At 35.6% G+C, this 25,802-nt stretch overlaps 4 protein-coding genes across 7 annotated transcripts in view; 3 read left to right on the top strand and 1 right to left on the bottom strand.

Annotated features, from left to right (window-relative positions):
* The first annotated feature begins 1,464 nt into the window (after positions 1–1,464).
* Positions 1,465–14,361, top strand: LOC110836693 (uncharacterized). 3 transcript variants are annotated; one of them, XR_002545419.2, is made up of 8 exons: positions 1,470–1,875; positions 3,361–3,528; positions 3,676–3,846; positions 4,192–4,479; positions 4,848–5,003; positions 5,557–5,672; positions 10,657–10,733; positions 13,742–14,361. XR_002545419.2 is itself a non-coding variant. In XM_022078145.2 (7 exons), exons 1-7 carry the CDS (start codon positions 1,618–1,620, stop codon positions 10,679–10,681), a joined length of 1,182 nt encoding a protein of 393 aa, XP_021933837.1. In that variant the 5' UTR covers positions 1,471–1,617; the 3' UTR covers positions 10,682–13,381. The 3 variants fall into 3 exon arrangements, 2 of the variants coding, with proteins under 2 accessions (XP_087213989.1, XP_021933837.1); XM_022078145.2 differs by lacking the exon at positions 13,742–14,361 and having other exon boundaries at positions 1,471–1,875; positions 10,657–13,381; XM_087357863.1 differs by lacking the exons at positions 3,361–3,528; positions 13,742–14,361 and having other exon boundaries at positions 1,465–1,875; positions 10,657–13,381.
* On the bottom strand, positions 13,218–20,405 carry LOC110836695 (U6 snRNA phosphodiesterase 1). 2 transcript variants are annotated; one of them, XM_022078152.2, is made up of 5 exons: positions 20,236–20,405; positions 19,964–20,100; positions 18,553–18,748; positions 18,032–18,191; positions 13,218–16,656 (listed from the first exon to the last, which is right to left on the bottom strand). In XM_022078152.2, exons 1-5 carry the CDS (start codon positions 20,403–20,405, stop codon positions 16,462–16,464), a joined length of 858 nt encoding a protein of 285 aa, XP_021933844.1. In that variant the 3' UTR covers positions 13,218–16,461. The 2 variants fall into 2 exon arrangements, with proteins under 2 accessions (XP_021933844.1, XP_021933845.1); XM_022078153.2 differs by having other exon boundaries at positions 18,553–18,733.
* A 250-nt stretch (positions 20,406–20,655) lies between these two features.
* Positions 20,656–25,802, top strand: part of PMP34 (Peroxisomal Membrane Protein 34) — a 31,030-nt gene continuing 25,883 nt past the window's right edge. The window contains exons 1-2 of the mRNA XM_022078148.2: positions 20,656–20,795; positions 21,125–21,189. The gene's annotated coding sequence lies outside the window, so the exon portion shown is untranslated. The remainder of the gene's footprint in view (positions 20,796–21,124; positions 21,190–25,802) is intronic.
* Positions 21,196–24,236, top strand: LOC110836692 (uncharacterized). Its single transcript, XM_022078144.2, has one exon. The coding sequence runs from the start codon at positions 21,871–21,873 to the stop codon at positions 23,191–23,193; it is 1,323 nt and encodes a 440-aa protein (XP_021933836.1). The 5' UTR covers positions 21,196–21,870; the 3' UTR covers positions 23,194–24,236.

The following is a 25,802-nucleotide window of genomic DNA, read 5'->3' as shown; positions in this document are numbered from 1 at the left end:
ACATTAAGCAGGCTGTTTATAGATTAGAACTTACTTTCCTTGTGTCTTAGGAAAGTTTTCTTCTTTCTGTATTGTCAGGAGTTCCACAAAGCTGTACTCTTGGGCGTCTTTGTTTAATAGTTTTATTAATGATTCGATAGGAACAGTGCATTAAGACACAGTCCTTCAGTTACATTTGCCATTGCTGCAAATGACACTGAGAAAGAAAATAACAGAAATTTGTTCCACCTATTTTGACAATATTGCTTTAGATTTCAAAGTAAAGCATCCTAATGTAATTGCACGATCGGCTCAAGGATATTTGGCGCTCTAGACCAGTGGTATTCAACCTGGGGTACGTGAGATTTAAAAAATATATATATATTATTTTATGATAAACACTGAATAATCAGTAATGTAATTTATTTTCGATGTAGATTATATAATATGTATAACTTGAATTATACACCAACAGCTTTGGGGGTACAAAGTTGAAGAGAAATTATACCTGGGGGTACGCGAACAAAAAAATGTTGAATACCTCTGCTCTAGGCGAATCTTAAGCCTTGCGTCTGCGCTCTCTTTCCCCCACCCTTTTTCGAATGGTCACATGTAGACCACTAAAAACACTACCATATGTATAAAATACAGTCTTGTTTACGACATATTACAAATCTACGAACGCGAATATGGGCATAAAAAGGCTTAAACATTCCATTACGTTATTTTCATTAACTTAGTTTTAAGCTCTCCCAATATTGCCGCTGTAGACGACCGCCTAATTTGGTTAAACCGGCAGTATGCAGATATAACGAAATTACGTGAACCATGAGTCTTTAAACTCTTTTCGGATTTTCCTATTTTTATTGACATATTTAATAGCGCTGTGTAACTGTTACCATCGCTGACTTCTTACAAGACATTTTAATCTTTGGACCAGCGAAGTAATGATGAAAATTAACGTTTTGAGGAAAGCACAATCTCCATGCTACAGAAGTATTAATATAGGGAAAGCATTCCTTCCATTACCGTTTTATTTAGTTCGGCATTATTAAAAAAAGACCTTTCCCCTAGTTCAGATTTTTTGCTGTTCGAAACCACTGGCCGTTAAGTCTATAATTAAAATGGCTGAGTTGTAGTGCCATGACGTTTCAAAGGTATATGCTGCCTCCATCAACAGGATGAGGCAGCAAGCAACCTAGACGACAACCAATTTCATACTCGCTGCCGTGAGAACCTCAGATCTTTCTCCAAAATGAAATGTCCATCGGACTAATTTGTGTGGACGTCTGTTCGGAGAACGTTCCTAGCAATGACCAATATGTGTTTTAGAGTCTAAGACAAATAGTGTTAGACTTTCATAAAAACTTTGGCTTTTGTATTTCCGACAAATTACATTTGAAACTGTAAATTCATGAACAGCGAATCAGAACACACCTCGCATAACATAGCTTCCAATTATTTTTCCCGCTCGAACAGGTTAGCCGCTGTGCGTTATTATAGCCGCTCGCTCATCTATGGTATAGGCTTTTTGAAGTGCCCCACGAAGTATATTGGCTATTCTGTTCCGTAGCGTCTGTTTACAGTTTGGCGTCGTAGAATTGTTTATACGCATTCGATATATTCGTATAAATAAAAATGAGGCGGCTGTCCATGAAGTCGAAGAAGGGAAAAGTTGGTGTTAATGACGGTGAAAGCACACATCAAGATATAGAAGGCGAAGAAAATGTCACTGAGAGCGATAATGAATCTGCCTCTGGTGAGGGTGCGAAAGTCGATTTGAAACGGAAAAACAAACGGGGTAGAAAGAAAGGAAGTAATGTGGGGGACGACGGTCATACAGAAGCTAAAAAGAAGAAGCGAAATGTTGGTGTAGACGATACAGCTGAGATTGAGGTAAGTAGATGTGGAAATTTTTGAAGTATTTGTCAAATTATGATGGCCAAGTAGTTATGATTAATGGTGTGGAGGCAGATGGTAACATGCTATTGCCGAAATGAATTAATAGATTAATAAATGAAGATATTAACAAACAGTTTTAATGCTACCTTGACAATGAAAAATGAGAATCTGCCGAGACAAGTGGAAAAGAATTTGTTTTAAAACACGTTGGACTATGAACCACAGTGTTGTCCTGATGTTCACAAGCTTTATACAGCACACAAAAGATCACTACAAAAAGTACAGCTAATTCCTGCCAAAGTTATTAACCTTCATTGCCCTTGCACTGAATCTTACACACGTTCCAGGTTTGTGTGTCACTAGCATACTGCTAAACCATTGATTACAGTCAAAGTGTGATTGGTGGGAAGTAAACTGACTACTGTCAACAAATAATGGATGTATAAAAAAAATCCATTTGGAATGCACTAAGAGAGATAAGTAGTATGATGTACATGTGGAATTACCTCGCTAACAATAGAAATTAAATTTGTGCTGACTTAAATGCCAATGACACAATAAACCCATAGTTGATATAAATATATGTACATTACTCAGTTTGTACAGGATGCTTAAACCACCGAAGTTGTTGGTCCCAAAATTGGTAATTAAATTGGAAAGTTACATAGACCAGATAAAACCAAATTAAGTTCGTAGTTTTCAGTGAAGTTTCTTCAGTTTTTTGTTATGATAGAACTTTTTAAAGGCAGTGTGGTTTACATATTTTTGGTTAGTTGCGTCATATAGTACAGTTTTCTGCGAAACTCATCTAACATCAATAAGTTGTAATTTTGCAGAAGAAAATAATTTGAATTTTGGCCGTTGCTCAGAGAAGTTACATGTGTAGAAGTTTATTTAAGAGCGTTGCGTACCAGTGCTTATCTTTGAGTGTGTATTTGCTTTAATGAGGCTTAGCTGAAAACTATTAAGTTTTTAATCAAATGAATAGATTCATGAAGTCATCACTAGGCATAGATGAGATCTCCACAGAGAAGTTGCTAATTTACTGTGTACAAAAAATGCTTTCTTGATGAAAATTGTTTAAAGTATTATAACTATCCACCACAAGCCTGCTGGTCCTGTCACAGCATAATGAGACTCCCATTAGCCAGTATATTTAGGGTTCCTTTTGTGCCTTCTCAGCTTTCATAGTGCTACTTTACCTCACCACACCAAGCATTCATATACCTGATGTTACCCCCTGCCTATAGGACTGGTGTTGGAGTTGAACTATGTAAATAATATGTGACATCCCAAAACAAGGGAGGAAAAGGAAATTATAAAGTGCATTTGAAACAAATTTTAACATTTAATGTTGTGACATGGACCTTAAACAGAGAAACAGAAGCAGAATGAAAGCAGTGGGTATGAACTTTTGAGGAAAGAACAATAAGAGGTAGATTTATAAACAGCCCATAATCTATTTCTCTATCTCTCTAGAGTGAGGTTGAATCTGCCTCTAATGAGGATGCAAAAGCTGATACAAAACAGAAAAGCAAACATGGTAGGAAAAAAGGGAATAATATGGAAACAGAGGACAGTGCTACTGCAGAAATAAAGAAGAAGCAGAATGTTACTTTTGGTGAATCTGAGGATGTACAATATGGGGTGAGTGGATATAATGCTCATTCTTGTGTCAGCAGTCTCTGTGTTATAGGTCATATCTTGCACACAAAATAACTAATTAAAATGATACGTTTGTAGAGGTTGTTGCCACAGACTTCACATAATCTATTTCTACATCTATCTGTCTAGAGTGAGGCTGAATCTGCCAGTAGTGAGGATGCAAAAGCCGATTCAAAACAGAAAAGTAGATATGGTAGAAAGAAAGGGAATAATGCAGGAACAGAGGATAGTGCTACAGAAACAAAAAAGAAAAAGAAAAATGTTCCCTCTGGTGAAGAATCTGAGAATGTACAATATGAAGTGAGTATATTTAATGGTAGTCTTTGTGCCAGCAATTTCTGTGTTGTAGGTCATATCTTGCACACTAAATAGCAAATTAAACTTACTTTTTTGTAGATGATCTTTTGGGTTGTTGGAACAAGTAGATCGGTACAAAAAATTCAGAATATTGAGTTGGATCACAAGGAAGTGAACTTTTCCGTGGCTTGAAAAGTTGTGTGATGTGAATCTGCAGATTCAAGACTATTTTGAAGTACCTGTATAGCAACAAAGTTGAGGTTAATTTGATAGCAGTGATAATGCTTGTGTTGACCTGTAATCAGATCATCCCCAGACAGATGCTGTAATACTGTGTTATGTTTGAAGGTGGAAAGCATTGTCGACATGAAGCAAAACCATGGGAAGCGCCAGTTCAAGATTCGCTGGAAGGGGTATGGACCTGGTAATGACTCATGGGAGTATGAGGAAGACCTGAACTGTCCAAATATTATTAAGACCTTCCTAGACAAAAACAAAAATGAGAGAACAAATGAGAACAGACCTAAGAAACGGGCAGGGAAGGGCAGTAATAATAGGATCCCCAAGAAGACTAAGACAGGGGGACAGAAGATTGATGAGTCATCTGATGGGGAGGATGAAACTAAGGAATACGAGGTTAGTATGGTGTATAATCTAAAGTAAAGTTTGTTTGTATTACCCCTGTAGTGGGCATTTGCTTGTGTTTTTTTCTTTTCTGTTCATGTCTTTCAACTTACACATTGCACATTTAGTTGCCACCACTACACGTGTGAGCTATAGCAAAAATATCTTCAAATTTACTATTTTGGAGTTTTCCCCATTTGCGTGAAATTTTGTTGTTGACCGTATGGACCATTCCATTCTCACAAATGGTAGCATCTTGTCGATGTAGTTCCCAGCCAGGATGACGGTTTTCATTAAATTTAAAACAAAATGTTTTCTTTGATTTCCATAATAAACATGCACCTTTATAGTATCGTGGTTTGATTGGTCTTTTTATGTAGGTGGACAAAGTTATGGAGGTTCATTTCAAGAAAAATGGATCACGAGACTTCTTGATTCACTGGAAGGGCTTCTCTCATAAGGAGGACTCTTGGGAACCTGAGAAGAATCTGAACTGTCCAGATCTAATTGAGAAGTTTATGGAAAAGGTTAACAAGGCAAGTGAACCTATGATTGTGATGAAACTTCTCATTTTATATTCAGTTCATGTAGATACAATCCCACAAGATTTTTATATTTTTTTGCATTCTTCTGGAAGGTGATGAAAGAATCAAGGTGCATATTTGGAATGCTATGTCTGTCTATATGTTTAATCTCTGAAATTACTAGGCAGATTTTTATGAAATTCAGTATAATTTGGCATGTACTAGTCACTAATAAACCCCCCTTTACATGATTCCCATATTGAATTCTGTCAGATTTTTAAAAGTGGCTTATCGTAGAGAGAAAAATAGTGTACAACATATCATTTCAGTTTAATGTCATTACATTGTAGTTGCTTTTTGGTGTTGTGAATACTTTACAAAGTAAAAGCAAAAATTATTTATGGTTCTGCAGGGTTTTTTTTTTGTGTGTGTTTAGCTTCGCATTAATAGATAAATTAAAAGTCAAGTTGAATAGAATTATTTTCAAAAATATGAAACATTTTTGGGGAAACCATTATCATTTAGAATTAATATGTACAGCTAAGGTGTTGTGTTTGGTAAACAGGCCAAATCAACGGATACACGTGAATTGAGAGAAAACCCACAACACACAGATCGATTCACCCTGAATATGACTCAGGCTGGAAGGCGCCTAAGCCGACGGAATCAAGGGAAGCAGCGGTGAGTGGTGAACACCCTCAGTCTTTTGGTTTATAAATCTGTCTATAACCTTACATGAAGATTGTCCTAATATTTATGTGTATTGCTCATACCAAAATTATTCATGATTAAGACCAATGAGTTTTGTTTGTTGCCTGTAAGATCTGCTGTAATACTAATGGCAGAAGACAAGAGGTCTCATCAGGAGATGTTCAAAGTACATCGGCTTGAAATTTATGTGCATATTTAGTGTGTTAAATTGGAATTAGGCTTGTGTGAACATGAAAGTTTCAAGTTTAGCCTTAATTCATTCATGATTTTTAATCTCATAATGAGACTAGACAGTGCATGTCAGAAACCTTTGTGTGTTAAAATAACATACATATTGAAGTTGGCTGTCTTCTGGGTTTTTGAGCCATGTAGTCTGGTAGAGATTTATCAGTGTATCGAAGGCATTAAGAACCCTTGAAATGTCAGTAAACTTCTATCAAACAACATGTGCAACAACCCGCAAGACAGCCATTTTCATACTTGCCACTGTGAGAACCTCAAATTTGCATTATCTTGTATTTGCTTGTATTCACTGAAACTTTCTATGGTATATGGTACCTCTGAATGTATCAATAGAAACATGTGAAGTCTTTTTTGTAATGTTATTCTTGGGCTGAAAAATTGATTTCATATTATTTATAACATTATGACCATTTTGAATTCAGAATATAATTTGTGATACTTATTGCCAAAGTTAAGTAATTGTGGAGCTACTCATCCACTCCCCAGTATGTCTGCATGATGTACTTATTTAAGCACCAGGGACAATTGTACCTTAACATGTAGCATATCTTCATTGCAGTGTAAGATAAAATTCTGAACAAAAAATGTTTTCTAGGTGTGTATTAATGCACTTTTTTTCTGAGAATAAATCACACAATTGTATCTTATTTCTAGTTCAGATATTTGCTTTTCATTTGCATTTTGGATAAAGTAAAATGTTTATATTAGTAAATGTAGAGAAAATAAGATATATAAACTTACATGGGGGATATCTTTTTTTAGAACCTGGACCTTATTTTACTGTAGGCATTTGTTGATGTACTTATTTTTAAAAACCAAAACAACCAGTTTTGCTTTTTGTGTACATTTGGGAGAGAGATGTTGCTGTTGGTAAACATGGACAGAACAAAGATACAAGTGTCTTAATTTGGAGTTTGAATTTTAATCTGTTCATGCATATCTTTTAGGAAACTGAATATTACAGATGTTTCAATGCAGTTAATAATTATTCATAATAAAGTAGTTTTTCAGGTCCTACATAGCTTCAGTAGATCTGTGTGCATGGAAATATTATACATTAAATATTTAAATGCTTGGACTTTAGAAATGTAATATAGGACATTTGTAGTGCTGCTTTGCTCCCATAAACATTGATTCAGTAGCACAGTAATTATTTCTTGCATTGGTTAGTGGAATACATGTTGCAGTTTAAAAGGGAAAACTACAGGGTGATTCTAAAAGGACTTTACAACTTTGAAAGTGTATAGAAATTTATTCAGAAGGCTTACAGAATCGGTTGAGGTGTCATTTTGTAGCAAAACAAATCAAGTTTTACCTCAAACAATCATTTTAATTCGATGTGATACGGCAGACATCCCACCTGAAATCTAATTTCTTGCCAAACACGATCCAGCATATGCGGTGTCACTTATGCAACTGCGGCGGTGATTCGAGCCTTGAGCTCAGTGAGATTGGTAGGTAAGGATGGAACAAACACACGATCTTTAATGAAACCCCATAAGAAATAAATCGAGAGGTGTCAAATCTGGAGAACGAGGTGGCCATGCTATCGGCCCTGTTCGACCAATCCACTGACCTGGGAAATGGTTATTGAGGAAATCCTGGACTTATGTGAGGTAGTGAGGTGGTGCGCCGTCTTGCTGGAAGTGAATGTGTCCTTCTTGGTCATCTTCGTCTAACTGTGGTATGAGAAAATTTTCGAGCATATCCAGATACACGATACCGTTGATGGTTCTCTCATGGAAAAGGAACTTTGCTAAGGGCACAAAACACATTCGCCTTTGGGCTGTCACAAACATGTTCCAGAGATGCACGTGGATTTTCGCTGCCCCAAATCCTGCCGTTGCAGGTGTTCACCTTACCACTGACATGAAATGTTGATTCATCACTAAAGATTATGTAGTCCAGTAATGTTTCGTCTTCCCCTATCCGATGCAACATTTCTGCACAGAATTCCTGACGAGCCACTTTATCTTAGTAATTTCTTGCACAATGGTAAATCTGTATGGTTTTAAGTGCAAACGTTTGTGGAATGCCAGTCTCGCGAGACGCACGTCACGTTGATTTCGCAGGACTACAGACAAAGCTCTCCCTCACTCGTTCCACGACAGCATCAGAAACACGCGGGCGACTGGAGAGTTGTCATGACGAACAAAACAACCAGTCTCAACAAAATTCTTGTGCCAAGAGTAAATTGTAGGTCTACTGGGAGGATCTTTGCCATACTGGGTGTGAAAATTCCGTTGAAGCATTGTCGAAAATTTCGTTTCTTCAAACCAAACCACACAGCGAGCGCGCTCCGCACCTGTGAAAGTAGCCATTTTGAAATGCACTGCCGCTTGCGCTCGCGGTGACGGAATTCGGTACTACAGCACAATGTGAGTCAAACTTGATTTGTTTTGCTACAAAATGACACCTCAGCCGATTCTGTAAGCTTTCTGATTAAATTTCTATACACTTTCAAAGTTGTAAAGTCCTTTTAGAATCACCCTGTATTTTTCTGTTCATATGGTGTTTCAGTGTTTGATATGTAATCTACAGAATTTACATTTTAGAGATGTGTAACAACATTCCTTCCAAACTTCATTCCAACTCATAATAAACAATAAATAACCATTGGAAGCCTTCTGTAATCTTGCATCTATCTTACTGTTGTCATTAACAACTAAATAAAAATTAAAAACAATAAACGTTTACTGCTGTAATTTATTCTGTCAGTGTATCAGTTTCTTCAAATTGATAGGCATAGCACAATGACATTTTTTCCTGTGGTGGTATGTCCGTCAGCTGTGCATGAGAGTTTTAGAATACTTTGTTTAGTGTAGAAATATTGCTGTAGTTCACTAACAAAAAATTTCTATGCTTTGAATATTATTCTGTGTTCATTCAGTTTAGTTTAGTGTTTCCCTCGCCTTCTTTAGCAGAAAGTCACATACCTCATTCATTTATTGAAGTATTGTCATTTGTTTTACACCTAGAGCAGACAGAAATAAAGATTTTGCTTGAAATGATTCGCTTGTGCATACATATCAACATATTTTCTGATTTAAATGTCACACATCTTTGACTGAACAGTTTTCAAGTGACATTTTATTACTTTAAAAAATACTGACATACACTATGGTTAAGTAATTTGTTTTCTTTTATTTATAATTTTATTAGAACCTTTACAAAATGGAAAACTAACTAATTTGATAATTTTACTGCTCTTATGGCATTGTCTTGAAATTTTTCACTGAATTCCCATTCTGTAGCACAGTAAACTCCTGATTATCCAGGCTAATTAAGGGGTGAAGATGCATTGATAATAAGAAACACAGCTAATCCAAAATATTTTGTTTGATACATTCACAAAATAGCATGAATTATTGCACTTTCCCCACAACTGATGTTTATTTTGAGAAACAGGTTGTAATGGTCACTTGTTTTTTGAACTGCCTTAGATTCTTTGTCAAAGCAGTATGAATTTCCCTGGTTGCAGTAATGTCACTGTATTTGAACCCCCTCTAACCCAGTGTCATCACACTAGCATCATTCTGTGACTTATACATTCACTACTTTCTTCTTCTTCACTCTCATCTTCCCCACCCTCTTCTCCCTTTTGTTTTGCAGCAATTTGATGTCTGTTGTGTGCTGGAAGCCTAGTTCACACATGACTTTGTACCAATTCTTCATTGACATTTTCAAAGCTTCTCATAGCACAATGTCAAGAATTTTTTGACTTGCTTATTTCTCCATTAGAAAAATTCTTGCAGATCATCATAATCTAGATCTTGATAAATTTTCCTCTACAATTAAACCAGTGTCACTAGATTCATGGAAGACCATGTATAGCATCAAACAATCCAGAGGTCTGCGTGGGCCAAAAATGTTGAATTTTCACCTGGTCCAACCCAAGGAGCATTTGGCCCAAGCCTGAAATTTATCTTAATGTTTATTACCTTTACCGCTTCTAAGCCTGACTTCCTTTCATTCCAGCCTGAATGAAGCCCAGTCTATTTACAGTCTGCCTTATCATATCATAATATACATTTCTTTCAATCCATAAATGCTAGTAATCATTGAATGAATCATATGATGATGCTCTAAGACCATCTGAGGTTATTTTAGTGTTTGTAAGGTGTCATCTTGAACTATTTCTGGAAGGGACAGCTATGAAAATCCCTGAGGAAATCAAGTTGGAATTTGTTTACAGAGCCTATGTCACAAACATAAAATAAGTGCAGCTGTGAATAACTTCACGTTTGCAGAAAGAGAATAATGGCCCAAGAAAACCTGAAATGTTGTATATAAAGTTTCAACCAGGCCTGGACCTGATCATTTCTGCACTACTAGTCCTAGGCCCATGCAAACCTCTACAACAGGTTTTTTTAATTTCCTTCTTTCCCCCATAATATTGTCTTCACTGGCAAGAGTTTTGAGGTCAGCCAAGAAGTGTTCCAAATGTACTGTGCCAATAAACTATTTTTTTTCTGTGAGGTTGGTGAAATAATTACAGAATTTCACTGTATTTGTTGGAACATGAATTATATCTGGTGACTTGGTTTAATATCAGCATAGGTGAGGAAAACTACTTTATCACTGAAAAATCTGTTTGCTTTTTCTTACTGATTCAAATTAAGTTCTCGTTAAGAATTTTTCTTTGCACAACATAGGATCTTCTAGAAAAGTGATGTGTTTTCACTATGTTGGTTCATTGTGTTGGTTGCAGTGCAACATACCATGGCTACATGTGAAAGCAGCTGGTGTGAAGAATAATGGATTATCAACACACAAAAGCAACTGAAAGTATGGGTTTGAAATATGTGGCTACACTTTCACAAAAGAGGTTTTATATAATACACTAATTCATATTTCGGAGCAAACAGAAAGTGCATTCTGAATAATAAATATGAGTAGAAGCACTGAACATTGTTTTTAGAGCCAAGTTTGCTGGGTGCCCTTTATTTGTATTCTTCCAGCATGGAAATTCTTTATTTTTACTGTGATGTCTTGTTAATTGCTTTAAAATTTTATATTATAAAATATATTTAGTTCAGTTTGTTTATTTTGTTATTTAGCAGTGGTAGCTCATGTCTTTTCTTCTGGGGCACCTCTGAAACAAAATGTAAAATGACTTTTCCAAATTCTGGTACATTTTAATATTGTTAAATGCAAGTATCAGGTTTCTAGCATTAATGAAACTGGTGTTACTATTAATAATGTTAAAGTTGTTCTAACATGTAAATGCTAAGTATTTTTTGTAAAACTGCTTCCCATACCCACAAACTACCTCTTAAACTGGAGACTTCTTCATTGACAGGATAGCATAGTGACAAGTCTGCAGCTTAAAGCACCTTCTTAGTTAAAATTTGGGATGTCACAAACATTAAATTAGAAACATAATCTGGGAATGACTCACCATGTAATCTGATATTGTATTCACACACATGTATGATTATATATGCTCTCAACATATCTAAACTACGAGTTAATATTTTAAGTGGGGCATTGCCCAGAGTGGCCTAATTGATACTGATATTTGTGGGAAGTTCAACACATTTTTGAGGTACAAAAGTACATCACCAGGTAACTTTGTGTGTTTTTACACAAAGTTATGTATACACAATTGTGTGTATATACAGCCATACCCTGTTGGAGCACTACACTTTGCTGACCATCAAGTGGCAGAAAGTTAAAACCTTTTCTTTTCACTCAGAATATTTCCAGTGAACTGATGGGTTTACCCCATGAAAGGGGTAAATAATTGGCTATATTTTGCTGGATTACACAAGGATATTTTTCTTTATAGGAGTACATGTCATCTATTCCATCACTTTACACTGCCATTCTCCTCATGTCATATGCAACTGACTGATTGTACAGTACCCACTTGTATCTCTGTAGTACTTAACTTCCTTACTGTGACCAGTCTGATTGTATTCAAGACTAAAGTGTGTTTGTGTACTGAATGTTGGTCAAGTGTGTGGAGAACACTTTCATAACTGAAGATCCCGCTACACCGTCAAACAGCAAAATGGTGGGCGATCGATCTGTAACTGTTCTGCCAGATTTCTTGGAATGTTACTTGTTACTATATTCAGCTTATTCTTGGTAATGTTTCTATTTTAAAGTTGCTGGTGCCCCTCCCAGTAGCTTGTTCATTTCCTGTAAAAGTGCTGTAAGTGGTTTCTTACCAAAGTAGATTTTATTTGTTAATGTATAATTGTTGGTATACAGTATTTTTACAATTGAATATTACAGGAAGTTGTCTACCTACATAGCTGGTAGAAATAAAATTGTATGGCGATTAGTGGGGGTAGTGCTTTACTGGGGGATTCCATTTGAAATTACAAAGAAAATTCCTGTTTTAAGGCTTTTGTGGGCATAGTGCAAGGATGGCAGTATATAGATGGTGCTGTATTGGGGTTTGACTGTATAACTGCACACACACACACACACACACATTGCTGTAAATTGCAATTTTTTTTAAGACGTGGGCACCCTGCATACTTGAGTGTACTTCGTAATATCGAATATTGAAACCACAAACAAAGGTATTCTTTTAGAGATATTCTGTTCTATATTATATATTGTTAAAATACATATATAATTTATCTATATTAGGTATTCTCTGCAATAAATAACAAAACATTTCAAAATTCAGTATAATACAAGTGGAATCTTTTGTAACTGCAGTTGTTAGTTTTCATGTTGTGGTTTAGTATGTGGCAATTTTAGTTGCAGTTTATGAAAAACAGGTTTGCAGCATTTAGTTGAATTAAAGTAATGGTTTTATATGTGTATTGATAATGCCTCAAGCCCAGTTGTTTGAGTTGACATTTTGCTTTTGAATTAAAATTATTTTATTTCTCATCTTTTTTTAAGGAATTACAAGACGTCGCATTGCCACGTTTTATGATTGTAAGATCATTTTTGTGCTAAAGTTTGTCCCATTTATTATTTTGCATTGTATTGACATTACAATAATACCCTTCTTTATTGGCCAGGAAGGTATCCTCTCAATTTTATTTTCAGTTAAAGAGAAAAGGGACAGGAGGATATTTCTGGAAATATATGCACTATAACTGGATATTAGTTGATTATGTTTGTTCTCTGTGCATACAAATTTTCTAGAAGAGATGTAGGTCCTTTGTATTATAGATAGATTTAAGAATGTAAACAGAATCTGTGTTGTAAGTCATGTAGGTGTCATGTGCGAAAAGTGACTTTCTTTATACATGCGCACATAGACTTATGATATTTAAAGTACAAATAACGGCTCTGTTCACACTTGTGTTTGTACATTTTTATTTTACTACAATGTAAGATAAATATTTCATAAAAAGTTGTGTGAAATTGAAAACAGTCCTTACCAATATTGATTAATTATTACTTTTAACAGTCAGTCAGGAATACTTTCATGATCTTCAAATAAATATTTTTAACATCCTTGATGTATTGAGTACACATTGCTTTGTTAATTCAAGTTAGGCTTAACTAAGAAGACGAGAAAAATAATAATAGTTTACGAGTTTATAATTATTTGCTATTACAGCAGTTACTGCTTGATTTAGATTCAGAAAGTATACCACATGTGATAAGATTGTCATCCTTCCCAGAATAGGCCTAGGTGACCTGTTCATTGATAATACAAAAACAAATCTTTCCATCGTTTTGTATAGTTATTGCATCTTCTTCAGGTTCATAATTTTATAAATTCAGTCACAGGTAAATCTTCCAGCAAGGTTTTTACCTTTGTATAAAATCTGTTATTGGTGAAATATGTAATTTTTTTCTTTTATGCTCTAAATCAGGTTCAGTTTTCAACGGTTCTCACCATGTGACTCAGTTTTCCAAAAAGACTTAAAAGTCTGCAACCGATTCACCAAAACAGTAGCCAGTTGTGCTGAGTGGTCACCAGTTATTTCAGAACTTCAAGTGCTGGGACCTTGCAAAAAAAAAAGACATACACATGTCCCACTCAGAGTGACTGAAGACCATGGTAGGATTTGGTAGGATCCAGAGGCAGTTGATATTTTTGGAACAGAGGTAACAAATTGGTGGTTTGAATAATGAGAAAAATTAAGAAAAAAAGTGAAATGTGGTACACAGAGTGATGGAAAGAACTTCTTGAAATTAAAACACACTTTGATGAATTATGGACTTTCACAACTGTGTAATTTGGAAATGTCTCCATAAGTATATTCTTGTAGGTTTAAAATAATTCTAATACCAAAAGCAGTTTTTTCAATAGAGTAGGCAATCTTTGCTAATGTAAATTGTCTACTTAAGCCAACTGTTTTGTATTGCTTTATACATTTCAACTGCCACTGTAACATGTATGGGTTTGGGTTATGTTAAAATAATGACAGTGGTGGGATGTATTAGCAAAGAGTTACTACAGTGCTGAATTAAATGTTATTTAACAACAAAATACTGTAAGGGACTGATAAATATGACCATATTTGAAGGGTTAGGGGGGGAGAGGGATGTAAGCAGGTGTGCAGCCAAGGAAGCTATAATGTATGGATTGTACAATGTTGTCTCAGTTCAAAAACTGTTGGTTCCAAGTACAGATAGCCTGAGTTTGTCATGTGTTCTGTTGTTGCATGTACTGTTTATAGACTATCTTAGAATTACCACAAACAGATTTGAACCAGGTGTGTAGTATGCAATGAAAGTAGTACATTATAGTGACCTGAAAGACAAACACATCCATTCATGGTGAGGGGAGAAAAATAACAGCCCACATTATAGAGAAATTCGACAAAGAAAAACAAAAGTATTTACTTTTACTACTGTTGAGAGTAAGCAAACAAGCAACTGTGTGCAGTGGTGTGTCTTGCTCTACAATCAAGACAGGTGTGTGATAAGGAACACATTACAGGATTTCTGTGTCCAAGAAAAGAGTCCCAGCCATCTCAAAGCTGTTGCAAATTAAGGAAAAAAACATATTGGGGGCCCAGAGTTATCAGGCAGAGTCATAAAAAGATTTGGATTTAAGAGGAGGAAATGCCATTCGAAATGCGACATTTTGATTGAGACGTTGGATACTATTGAATGGAGATTAAAACATCTCATAAAAATAAAGCAGTATTTGGAAGAGGGGTGCCTTATATTGTATGTAATGGGTCTACAGCAATCTAATGTTTAGGAAGTTCTGGCAAAGTGATGACATTATGGATATCCAGATGAATGTGAACTCTGAAACAAACTTATCATGTTCCATACAGGGGCATTAATGGTTTTGTTCCAAATAGAAGGACAGCCTTTACAAAGTGCCCATTCCTTTAAAGTTAAAAGAGAAGGTTTTCAATATTCACAGCACCTGAGGATATAAGCATGCATCTTTTTGGCTTTCTTCTTATATGTGTGACCTAAACCCAGTAGAACTTGCATGGGCCAGAATAAAGATGATACTAAGGAAACACAATGTGACATCAGATTTGTCATTAAAGAAATTACTTCACACAACTAGTGATGCAATAAGACAGGTAACTCAGGAAGATCATTGATGTTTCTGCCAGCACTCAGATTTTCTGGTAAAACAGTACAAGGAAAAGGATGGTGGTGGTCCAGATGAGGTAGCATTATCATCAGCCTCAGTTATGACAGTGAAGGCAGCACACTATGTCTGGTGAATATTAAGACTGAAGAGGTCTTTCATTCACCAGAAAATGAGCAGGTAAATGTTTTGCATTGATAGTAGTCATATTAGTATGCACCCTATAGTCTGCCTCTTGCATTCCTTGTCCTTCATCACCCTGCTTGTGCCTTGGACACATTAGTCTTACACAGTACAAAATTTTCTGCTAATAAATATGTGTTCCATCTTTATTTTTGTCATGTAATACTTTATATGGCATGGACTGACACACATTCAAAGTAGGTAAATGGGGTAAGGTCTTTACCAGAACTCTGTTTAATTTAAACACTTTCAGCGACCTTTAAATACAATTTTAACATCCTTTACAACTTGGTTCATTTCATTTGGGTTATGCAAAAACTGTACCTAATCCACTTTGTTTATTATCACAGCAGAAACTACTTGTATTATTGTTCTTATTACTGTATCCAAATGTGTGTAAGATACACAATCCACTTAACAATCTGATAAGAGAGTATTATAAGGTACCAGTATTAATTTCCACTTATTCCATATAAAAGAAGAGGTAAACTGTACAAAGCCAAACTTTATCAGCTCTTTGCTGTTGCCAGTTTTTGATTCTGCTAAGATGTTTATCTCTGCATGTTACAATGCATGTCTTTACAATACTATACAAAAGGAAGCAAAAATCATTCATATGGCAAATTGGCCACCGGGGGTGTATTAATTTATTTCAGTTGATGCTGAACCTGCTTTTGGATACTGGCACCATGCAGAATTTGTCTTGCTAAATTGTTTATTTCAGATATACAGGACAAGAGACATACGAAGATGCTTGTGGCTGCTATGATTCTACAGTTCCACACTGAGATTTAGTGAGCTTTAATCTATTTGCCAGACAACAAACTGCTGTCATCACCATTGTAGTCAAGTGGCAAGTTGAAAAGAGGACAATTTGTTTCCAGACTTGCATTGGAGCTGGACTACATTAAGGGTCCATTGGTCATTTTGAGCATGCATGAAGTGCTGGAAGGCCACTTGTAATTGTGGTAGTACATCCCTCTCAATTTGTTCCACATTATTGCCAACACACCATGCTAAACTCATGTGAAATGATGGTTCCTAAAAGAAATCACAGAATTAGTATTTGCAGGGAGACTTCCTAACAATACAATTTTTAATGTAGGTTTCTTTAAGAACTCAGTGCTACTATTCTACAATCAGATGTGATAAAGAGTGGTCATTAGGTGTATGGTAGCAAGGACTGTCATGGTAAGAGGTACAGAAATCAGCATTAATACTCTTACTTTCAACAAAATAAAATCTTTTGTGAAAATAAAGTGTTTCATGCAGACCATTCTTTTCAGAGGTGTGCGTGTGCTGTGTTTTCCAAAATGGATGACTATGGATTCAAGTATTACACTTCACATGGACAAGATATAAACTTAGGTCTTAAGGTGTTTGTGTTTAACTATTTGAAATAAGAGGCAAAGAACTGGTTCTTGTGCATGGTTCATAAGAATGTACTATTGATTTCTAGAAATAGTCATGACAGTCAAGTTTAAACACCATATTTTACAACGGCGCAGAGGTTAAATAAGCTAGTTCAAGTCATAATATCAGGATTTTTCATGCAGATTTTGTTTTTGCATAAATGCCCAAGAAGACTAGCTTTATATTCAACAAAATTCAAATTGTCAAAACAAACTTCAACCTCATATGTCGGAATTTGGACATATTTTAAAGACACCAGGTCTTTGAAACAGCCTGCTAACATATTAATTTATATTTTGTGTGATATACTTTTTAGAAACAAAATCCATTCTAAAGTATGTGTCTTAGAAAAATCATTAACATCAATTCATGTTTCTGGTGCCCTTGCTTATTATGCATCTGGCATAAATAATGGAAGGTACTTAAAACCCACATACAGCTAAATGCAAGGAAATCACAAGTGACTGGAATTATCATGCCAGTTGTATATTTTATTTCACTTCTAGTTTTGGGTTTTTAAGCAGTTAATTTTTGGTGCACAAAGTTTAAAAACATCTTTTTACCCACATCTCTTATTAATCGTCTACTTTGAACCTAGTAATTATGCTTTGTATTTCTTCTATTACTGTAGACTGACCTCCACATGCCAGCCATTTATTAACTATCTTTAACCATCACTGACCATGATGGAGACATTGGTTTTTAACTGAACATCGACATGGCTGATCACCTGAGAGTATTTTATAACAAGGATGTATTCCATATAACAGAGGGATATTTCTTTTAGAAAAAGCTGGAATATTGAAGATGGATGGGAAATCCCAAAAACATAAATATCTTTGGAAAGAAAATGAGGACAATAATGCAATTGAGAGACCAATTTTTATCTTCTATATTTATATTTTTACAATTTTAAAATGAAACCTTAATAGTTCCATTTGGATCTGGAACAGGATAAATAATATAATCATTAAGGTGAAACAAATGATATTTGTAAGAATACCTTGTAGAATGGAGGAAGTTTGAAATCTGCAAGGCACTTGTTTAGTATGTCAGCTGCTGCAATCAGTGACTTATGACCAGCTGCCACTGTTAATCCGATGAAGGTACGTGTTTTTTGTTCATTACAGTACACCCCAACGTTGTTGAAGCCGAGTGAAAAGCTATAAAAAATGTTTAGAGTATTATATTTACAATATTTCAAATTCAAGAAGCTTTTAACAGGTTTAAGTCTACAATTCTATATTCCATAATATGAATAACATGAATACAACATAGGTTTGTTGGCATCAAATTGGATGTTTGTGAATAAATGGCAGGATAATTAGGAAATGTGGGGATAAACTGATTTCTATTTATAATGATAGCTCATGGCCAGGGAAACTGAAAAGTTACAGAAAAGCTCTAAAACATGATAGTTCATCTCTAGGTTAAGAATTACTGAATTAAAGGGGTTAGACTGATGTTCACTACTACAGTTTCAGTGAAACATTTTACATTAACATCAAGGGAGCAATAACAGACCTTGGAAGTTCCTTGATACAATGTTGCACAGACTCCATGAACGAGTTAATCCAATGATGCCTCAACACCACTGTCCGTGTTAAACTGATATGATGATCATCTATAGGTTTAACAGGAACTGACATCTTGCAGCATTCCAGCACAACATCAACAAATGAGCTGACTGCTGGCCCAGGCTCAACTGGAATTATAATCCCTTACGAAAGAACATGCAAGAAACTTGCAAAAAAAAAGAAGCCCTAAGTAGCATTAACAAACTAATCTCTGCCATGGAGATGTGTTGGGTTTCTTTAAGGTAGGTACTACATTTTTAATTATTTGCATGAACTTTGTGCCTGACGGTTATAATATTGCAGCCCCATTATCATCCATAACAATGGACGTGCAATAAGCTATTCTACCCTAAAGCTATCCTGTGAGCCTGCTTTACAGACATGGAGTGTGAACATACAACTTCATGTTAACAGTTATGGTGATGAGACTGCAAAGCTAAAAGTGGTGAGAACATTCTTCACTTTTCAAATATTTACACCTTCAGATTCAACCAGAAAAAATAAGACATTTTTATTTCATACATGCCTGTTGGAGTTTTTTTTTGTGATTTTCTTATAAAAAAGCACACTCAAGCATCTTGTCAAAGTCTATTACATAAAAAATACAGAAACTGTTGCTTAATAATCCAACAAAATGTAGATGTCCACATCTTTTACAGCAGTATGCAATAAGAGTTGGATAGCTCAGTATAGTGACTGATTATGCACTGGAAGACCAGGGTTCAATCCGTGACAGGGGCAGAGGGATTTTCCTCTAGCCTCTGTATCCAGACTGGCTCTGGGTCCTGGGGGCAAAGTGTGGCCAGGGGATGAAACTGACCATTCACCCCTACTGAGTGCCAAGGTTAAGAATGAATAAGAGCTAAACATCTTCTCCATCTCCTCCCCCTAAGTGCTTACATGGCATGTAGAGGGACAGCAGCAATGAAATATGTCATCAAACCTCACCCGCTGTGCAGGTTATTGAGGAACTTGATCTCTAATTGCTTCTTGGCATACATAACATTCAAGAAGCATAAAAACTACATTTTTAAGTAGTCTTATTTGTATCTCAGCAGATGTAATGCCAGTATTGAAACTCTTCCACGTATAACAAAGAAGTATGAATCAAATCAAAATAGTGTTATAATTTTGGTTCTATTTGAAATACATTTCTTAGTTATCTTAAAATTTAAGATGACAGCTATTTGACTCCAAGACCTTCAATTAATGCTTCCAAACCTAACGTTAGCTATTATGGAAGCTATGCTCAGTTTCTTAGGAAACTTTGTTGTGTGGGATAAAAACCTACTACAGTAATTTTAATGCAATGCTGATGTCTCTATTGTACTGGCTGTAGGGCCATCACTTAAACTTACAAGGTATGTAAATGTATGTTGACCAGTTCCCTCTCTCATGTGGGAAGGAACGAATACGCCCGTCGTGTTCCACTGGATTGTCCACTGGGTCTTTGGATCCTGGAAAGAGCGACATCAGGGCTGGAGGAAGGGGTAACCTGCACACATCAGAACTATGCAAGTAAAACTGATTTTTAATATACTTGTCTGAACAATAAAAATAACACTAGGATATAATTTTTATGTTATTCAGTGTTTGTAGGTTATATGAGAATACAGCCCTGAATGCTTACTTTTCTTTATCTTCATTATTTGATCTCCTTTTATTAGGATTATGAGTAGGCCAGTCTTTTGATGCCTGTCTCTTGGTGGAAACTTTAGGTCCAGGAATTTCTTCATCACTGCTTTCATCACTTAAATAAGCGTTTAGAAAAGCCAAGGCACTTTTCGAGCAATCCGCCATTCTTTTACACGTGTACCAATGAATTAAACGAAACTGATGGAACCGTGGTAAATGAAACTAGGGAGGAAATAATTTCATATATTGGTAGCGAAGCTGGTGGATAGTTTTGGCAATTATTTTATATTATTTTTGCACCGTTTAGTTTATGAAACTTACTATGTCTTCTTTGGGGGATAGGTTTAGTAGTTGCAAACGACTTCAAGTTGTTTGCAACAGTGCTGGTTTACTTGTGCACTAGCAATTGTTAACAACATATTGTGGTGTTGGGTAAAATGGACGGAAAGTATGTGTTGGTGGAAGGCTGGAAATTTAAGATGTAGGGTTTTGGAAACCCAAAGTCACTACTGAACTGTGAAAACAATTTGTAATGGAATGCAAGTCTCTTGAAAAGTAAGGCTCTGTGTACTTCACGAAGAGTTTTTTTTATCGTGGTTAATTCTGCATCTTGCTTATATGGTATTAGTTTCATTGGTACCAGTCATTATAATAACAACTGAAGATGGATTTCGAGCTTTGAATGAAACACCTTCACTATCATTAATAATCAAATTATCAAAGTGTGTCAAGCAATTTTTGCATTTAATTTAAAATTAGAAAAAGCTTAAAGGGTGCAAACGAGCTTAGGACCAATGGCAATTGTTAGTAGTCTTATTAATAATCGGTGCTGTTGAAGTAAACATGTACCATTAATTATGTTCTCTTCGTTATTTTACTTGCAGTTTGAGAAGCATATTCAACATTTGAGAAGTTAACAGCATATTACTGCAGAACCAAAGATAAGCAGGTGCATCATACTAGTCGTAAATATAAATTATAGTTCCAGTTATCAAAACTTTCCTTAAGGATCTATATTCTGTTATGAAACAAGAATGTTTAGTTATGGTTCCCATGCTCCTAAAAATGATATAATTTAGTTATATGTCTTTCAGTACACAAGTACTGCGCAATGTAATTATAATATTCTTACATGGATTCAGAATGAAGTGAAATACAATTTTGTAATAGTTTACGTATCTAGTCAAGTAATGTGCCACAAAAGCTGTAACATCCCACCTACAAGGCCAAAGACATATTTCATTCTGAATAAGTGATGTAAATCCTGAGCATGTAAGTTACCAAAATAATTGGCCATAAGCATGAAGGAGAAACACAGAACATGGAAGTCATAACAGTAAATATAAAAGATTTTAAGATATACATATGGAGGTTATTTATACATGTAGTTTGTTAGGTTTGTTCACATGTCTTAATGTAGGATAATTAGACTACAGTAAATGTTTAAAGAAGAAAACATTTGCACTTCTTGTTCACATGAACCAAAGATCTTGCCATATTAGAACATGTTAAGTCCTTGTAGCTTTGTAGGTAGTAAATTTTATTTTTCACCAAAGCTGTAGTTACACATATGTCCTGAACGGGTTAGATTTGAGTTTAGGATCAAGGTGTTTGTAATTGAAATGAAGAAATGATTAGTGCATCAAACACAAAGGAAAAGCGCCACCAGTGTGAAACTTGTAGCAAAGCATTTGCTACAAGTGCTGACCTCACAAAGCATAGACGTGTGCATACTGGAGAGAAACCCTACTCATGTGCAGAATGTGGTGCAGCCTTTAGTCAAGCAGGTGGGCTCCGCACACACATTCTGGGTCGTCATAACAGTGATGGCCCAACTTTTCATTGTCATTACTGTGGCAAGACATTTCCTGTAAAGGAACGACTGAGACTGCACTTGCGTACACACACTGGTGAACGCCCTTATTCTTGTGACCTTTGTAAAAAAACCTTTGCTCGTGTTGGACAGCTTGCCCAGCATTCACAAACTCACACCGGGGCACGTCCTTACCGCTGTGACCGATGTCCAGCTGCTTACTCTTGTGCAACCAACCTTAAAACTCATCTTAAACGTCATTTGGGGCAACGTGATCATGTGTGCCATGAGTGTGGGAAAACCTTTGCACGGCGTGATGGTTTACAAAAGCACCTTGCTTGTCTACATGCAAACCAAAGGTCTTTCCATTGTGCAGTATGTCGCAAGGATCTGAAAGGGCATCTTCTGCAACACCTGCGAACCCATTTGCATGAGAAACCTCATGCTTGTCCAGATTGCAAAGCCAGTTTTGCTCAACGATCTCAGTTGACTGTGCATCAGCGCACTCATTCAGGCGATAAGCCATACAGGTGCCCAGTGTGTCGTCAGGCATTCTCCCACTCTACAGCCCTTAAGCTACACCTGCGTCGTCACACAGGTGAGAAACCATTCCGCTGCCCTCTTTGTCCTTCCACTGGATTTGTCCAGTTACCGCACTTGAAGAAACACATGCGCTGCATTCACAAGACAGACAAGCCATACCTTTGTCTTGGCTGTCGCAGTTTCTTCAAGACAAAAAATGAACTTGACAGTCATGAGCAGAATTCACTGAAGTGTCTAGAAGCCCGTTCCTCCAGTGCAAAAACAGAATCCACTTCCAAGGGTACAGATAACTCCCCCATAGATCCTGTCATGCCTGTTAACCGAATGCGTGTACTTCTGGCTGTACTGCTGAAACGCATATCAACTCCAGCACGTCTTGATGCGTTGGGATTTGGTAGACGACTCATTGATGAAGTTCTTTGTGAGTCTATAGAGAGCTCAGGTCGTAAGGCATGTTCGGATCTTGCAGATGAAGGTGAACGTTTACGTAAAAATGTTGAAATCCTACTGGATTGGACAGTACCAAAACAGTACATGGAGAGATTTCGACGGGAAAGTCGTTCGACAGAGGAGTTATTGGAGGAACTGACATCGTGACAAATCTCAATTATTATTTATGAATGTTGCCTTCACAGAATATTCAGCCTTGATCAGTGTAGTTGAAATCAGATTGGGTTTGCTGTGAAATATGAATTATGTTCACGGATCTCAGCATAATAATAATAAGCTTTGATTACCATCATCAGACAAGTTACTTCATCTGTGTAAATTTAATTATGTAGAATCCCAGTGGTATGATTTTTTCTGCATTCAAAATTGGATATAAGTAATTACTAGTGTCAGGCTAGTACACCTTGATCGGTGCTCACAATTAACATTATTGCCTGTCTGGTAACCAAACAAGAATTTTAGCGTTATCAATTTATAATGAAGGAAGGATTGAAGCTTTCTGTCTTCTGGGTTGTTGCTCTGTGTAGTCTGGTCGATGTTAACTGATGAATCGCCCTGATGACGGAGGTAGTATGACCTCTGAAACGTTGGTTAACATGGGCCAGACTCACAGCGCAACAACCCAGAAGACAGAAAGCTTCATACTCACCGCTGTGAAAACCTCAAATATTATGAAGGAAGGATTGTTTACAAAACATCCGGAGTTAGTAACATTTCATTTGTTGTCTTAACCTTTCATTCTTAATGAAATGCTACAAGGAAATGGATTATTTATCTGCTGATTGTATTTACTTACATTTTAGCGTGGAATGTTAAAACACTGCTTGTACATTTTGATTTTGATGTATGACAAAATATTTTTAATTTCAGATTTAGCCATAGTAAATAATCAGAGGGCTAAGACTGTGTACTAGTTGCATACTGATTAATTATTTGGAATTTTAGGTTCCTCATGAACTGATACCATGAGGTAAAATGTGACAGTAACTATACTTATCATGCTAATCCTTTGTGATCCAGTATTTATATTCTGTATGGATTAGTGTGTTTTTCACTGTTGGGTATGGAAGTGCAAAGGATTAATGACAATATTTTGAGGTTATCTTATTTACTTTTTATGAAATGTAGCAACCAATAATACGGTACTGAAACTGGAATTACCTTGGTAAACATAGTGAATATTTTTGTTATTTTGATTTGCATGCTACAGATTTTTTATTTACCTACATACTTGTTAATATATATATATATATATATATATATATATATATATATATATATATATACATATAAAATTTAATATGCAAATTTGATAAGGAAAGTTTAAATTTTAGTATTTTCTGTTATTTGGATATAGAAAGAAATGTATGTAACAATATATGTTCATACATAGTTTCATGAACTTATGAAGGCATATTGATATGTTGATGCATATCTGCCAATATCTTTAATTTTTATTTTGTAGTATGTTACTTCCAGAAAATAGTTTTTTCTCTCTTTTCAGTTATAAATTCTGCCAGTATTTCTGCATTCAAGTAGAAATTCATGTACAGTATCGTGTAGTCGTCATGCCTTTATGTATTCCTTTCACTTTGACCAGTGTTTTGTTAAACTTTTTCATACTGCTAGGAAATTCTGAAACTTTTTTATTTTGTAAATTACTTTGCTTTCTTATTACTTTGTTATGTAGTCTGTGCTTTCTTGGGATTTTTAAGAATTTCCTAAAGATTTGTATGTAAATTTTTTTGGCACATTGGACTGGCTTAATTATTATAAGTACTGCTTGTTCAGCATTAATGATTTTTGCAGGATTATGTCAATTTATATGTCCATACATGGGGTACTGTGGAAAAACATCACATAATAGTTTAGAAATTGTGACATATGTAGACCCACTAGTGTTTCTCCTTAGGTGTGAAAACCTCCATTATTGATCAGTCTTTCTACCATTCCACATTTCACATTAAAATCTAGGCACTGCCTACATTGCACTACAACTAACAGTTGCAGTGGCTTTAGTAATTTTGGTCCCTTGTGGGAAAGTTATGGTAGTAGGTGCTAAAACGATAAGTTGGCTGTAGATTTTCCCCTCACATTTACCTTATACTGCCGTAAATATTGGAACAACTACAGGAGTCTCTTCAAGAGAATTTAAATTTATGATAACCTTGACTGCCTAATAGATATTCACATAGTTTTTGTACTGTGTCTGCAGATTTTGATGTTCAAAATAATTTTTGTTGTAGTTTGTTATTTATATCAAATGCTAATAATGATGCGCTGTGTTCTGTTCGCTGATATTTTGTTTCATGTTCTCATGTTTTATAAGAGAGAGGTATCAACATTGGAATATTTCTTTTAATTTGGGCATTTGTTTAAAGTATGTGAATATTTGTTTTCCTTTTGTTGTAAAGCACTGGGAAAAAGAATTTGGGTATGGAATCCTGACATTATCACCAGTAATAGCTTACTAAATTTGCTTAAATCAAGGGCTGGATTGTCTGATACACAGATAACACACCATACCTTGTGCATCTGTTTCAGAATTTGTGTTTAGATGTCACATTTCAGTTGGCAGAAGAATGGAAGTGACTTGTCCTTGTTGGTGTTGAATTTTTTCAGGATATTAATATATAGTTTTTATCCACTTGTTTTTTATTTTCTCACCATTAATGGAGATAAAGTGTCATGTCTAATTTGGTTTCAGCTATGTGCAACTCCAGTAACAATTCCATTCATGCTTTTATCATTAGGGC

The sequence above is a fragment of the Zootermopsis nevadensis genome, unplaced genomic scaffold (genome assembly GCF_977971745.1).
Source record: "Zootermopsis nevadensis isolate Lab colony 2312 unplaced genomic scaffold, Znev_1.0 Znev_ptg000028l, whole genome shotgun sequence".
Classification (NCBI taxonomy): domain Eukaryota; kingdom Metazoa; phylum Arthropoda; class Insecta; order Blattodea; family Termopsidae; genus Zootermopsis; species Zootermopsis nevadensis.
Note: the sequence above shows the minus strand (reverse complement) of the source record. Positions and strands in the feature narration are given on the sequence as shown.

What these genes read in the sequence shown, in the direction of transcription:
- LOC110836693 (XM_022078145.2), top strand. Translation starts at nt 1,618, where the DNA reads ATGAGGCGGCTGTCCATGAAGTCGAAGAAGGGAAAAGTTGGTGTTAAT. An exon ending in TTATGGAAAAGGTTAACAAG is followed by an intron (nt 5,004 to 5,556) that starts GCAAGTGAACCT and finishes TTTGGTAAACAG; the next exon opens with GCCAAATCAACGGATACACG. An exon ending in CGGAATCAAGGGAAGCAGCG is followed by an intron (nt 5,673 to 10,656) that starts GTGAGTGGTGAA and finishes TGTTGGTTGCAG; the next exon opens with TGCAACATACCATGGCTACA.
- LOC110836695 (XM_022078152.2), bottom strand. Translation starts at nt 20,405, where the DNA reads ATGGCGGATTGCTCGAAAAGTGCCTTGGCTTTTCTAAACGCTTATTTA. An exon ending in AATAATGAAGATAAAGAAAA is followed by an intron (nt 20,101 to 20,235) that starts GTAAGCATTCAG and finishes TGATGTGTGCAG; the next exon opens with GTTACCCCTTCCTCCAGCCC. An exon ending in AACTTCCTCCATTCTACAAG is followed by an intron (nt 16,657 to 18,031) that starts GTATTCTTACAA and finishes GATTTCTTTTAG; the next exon opens with GAACCATCATTTCACATGAG.
- LOC110836692 (XM_022078144.2), top strand. Translation starts at nt 21,871, where the DNA reads ATGATTAGTGCATCAAACACAAAGGAAAAGCGCCACCAGTGTGAAACT.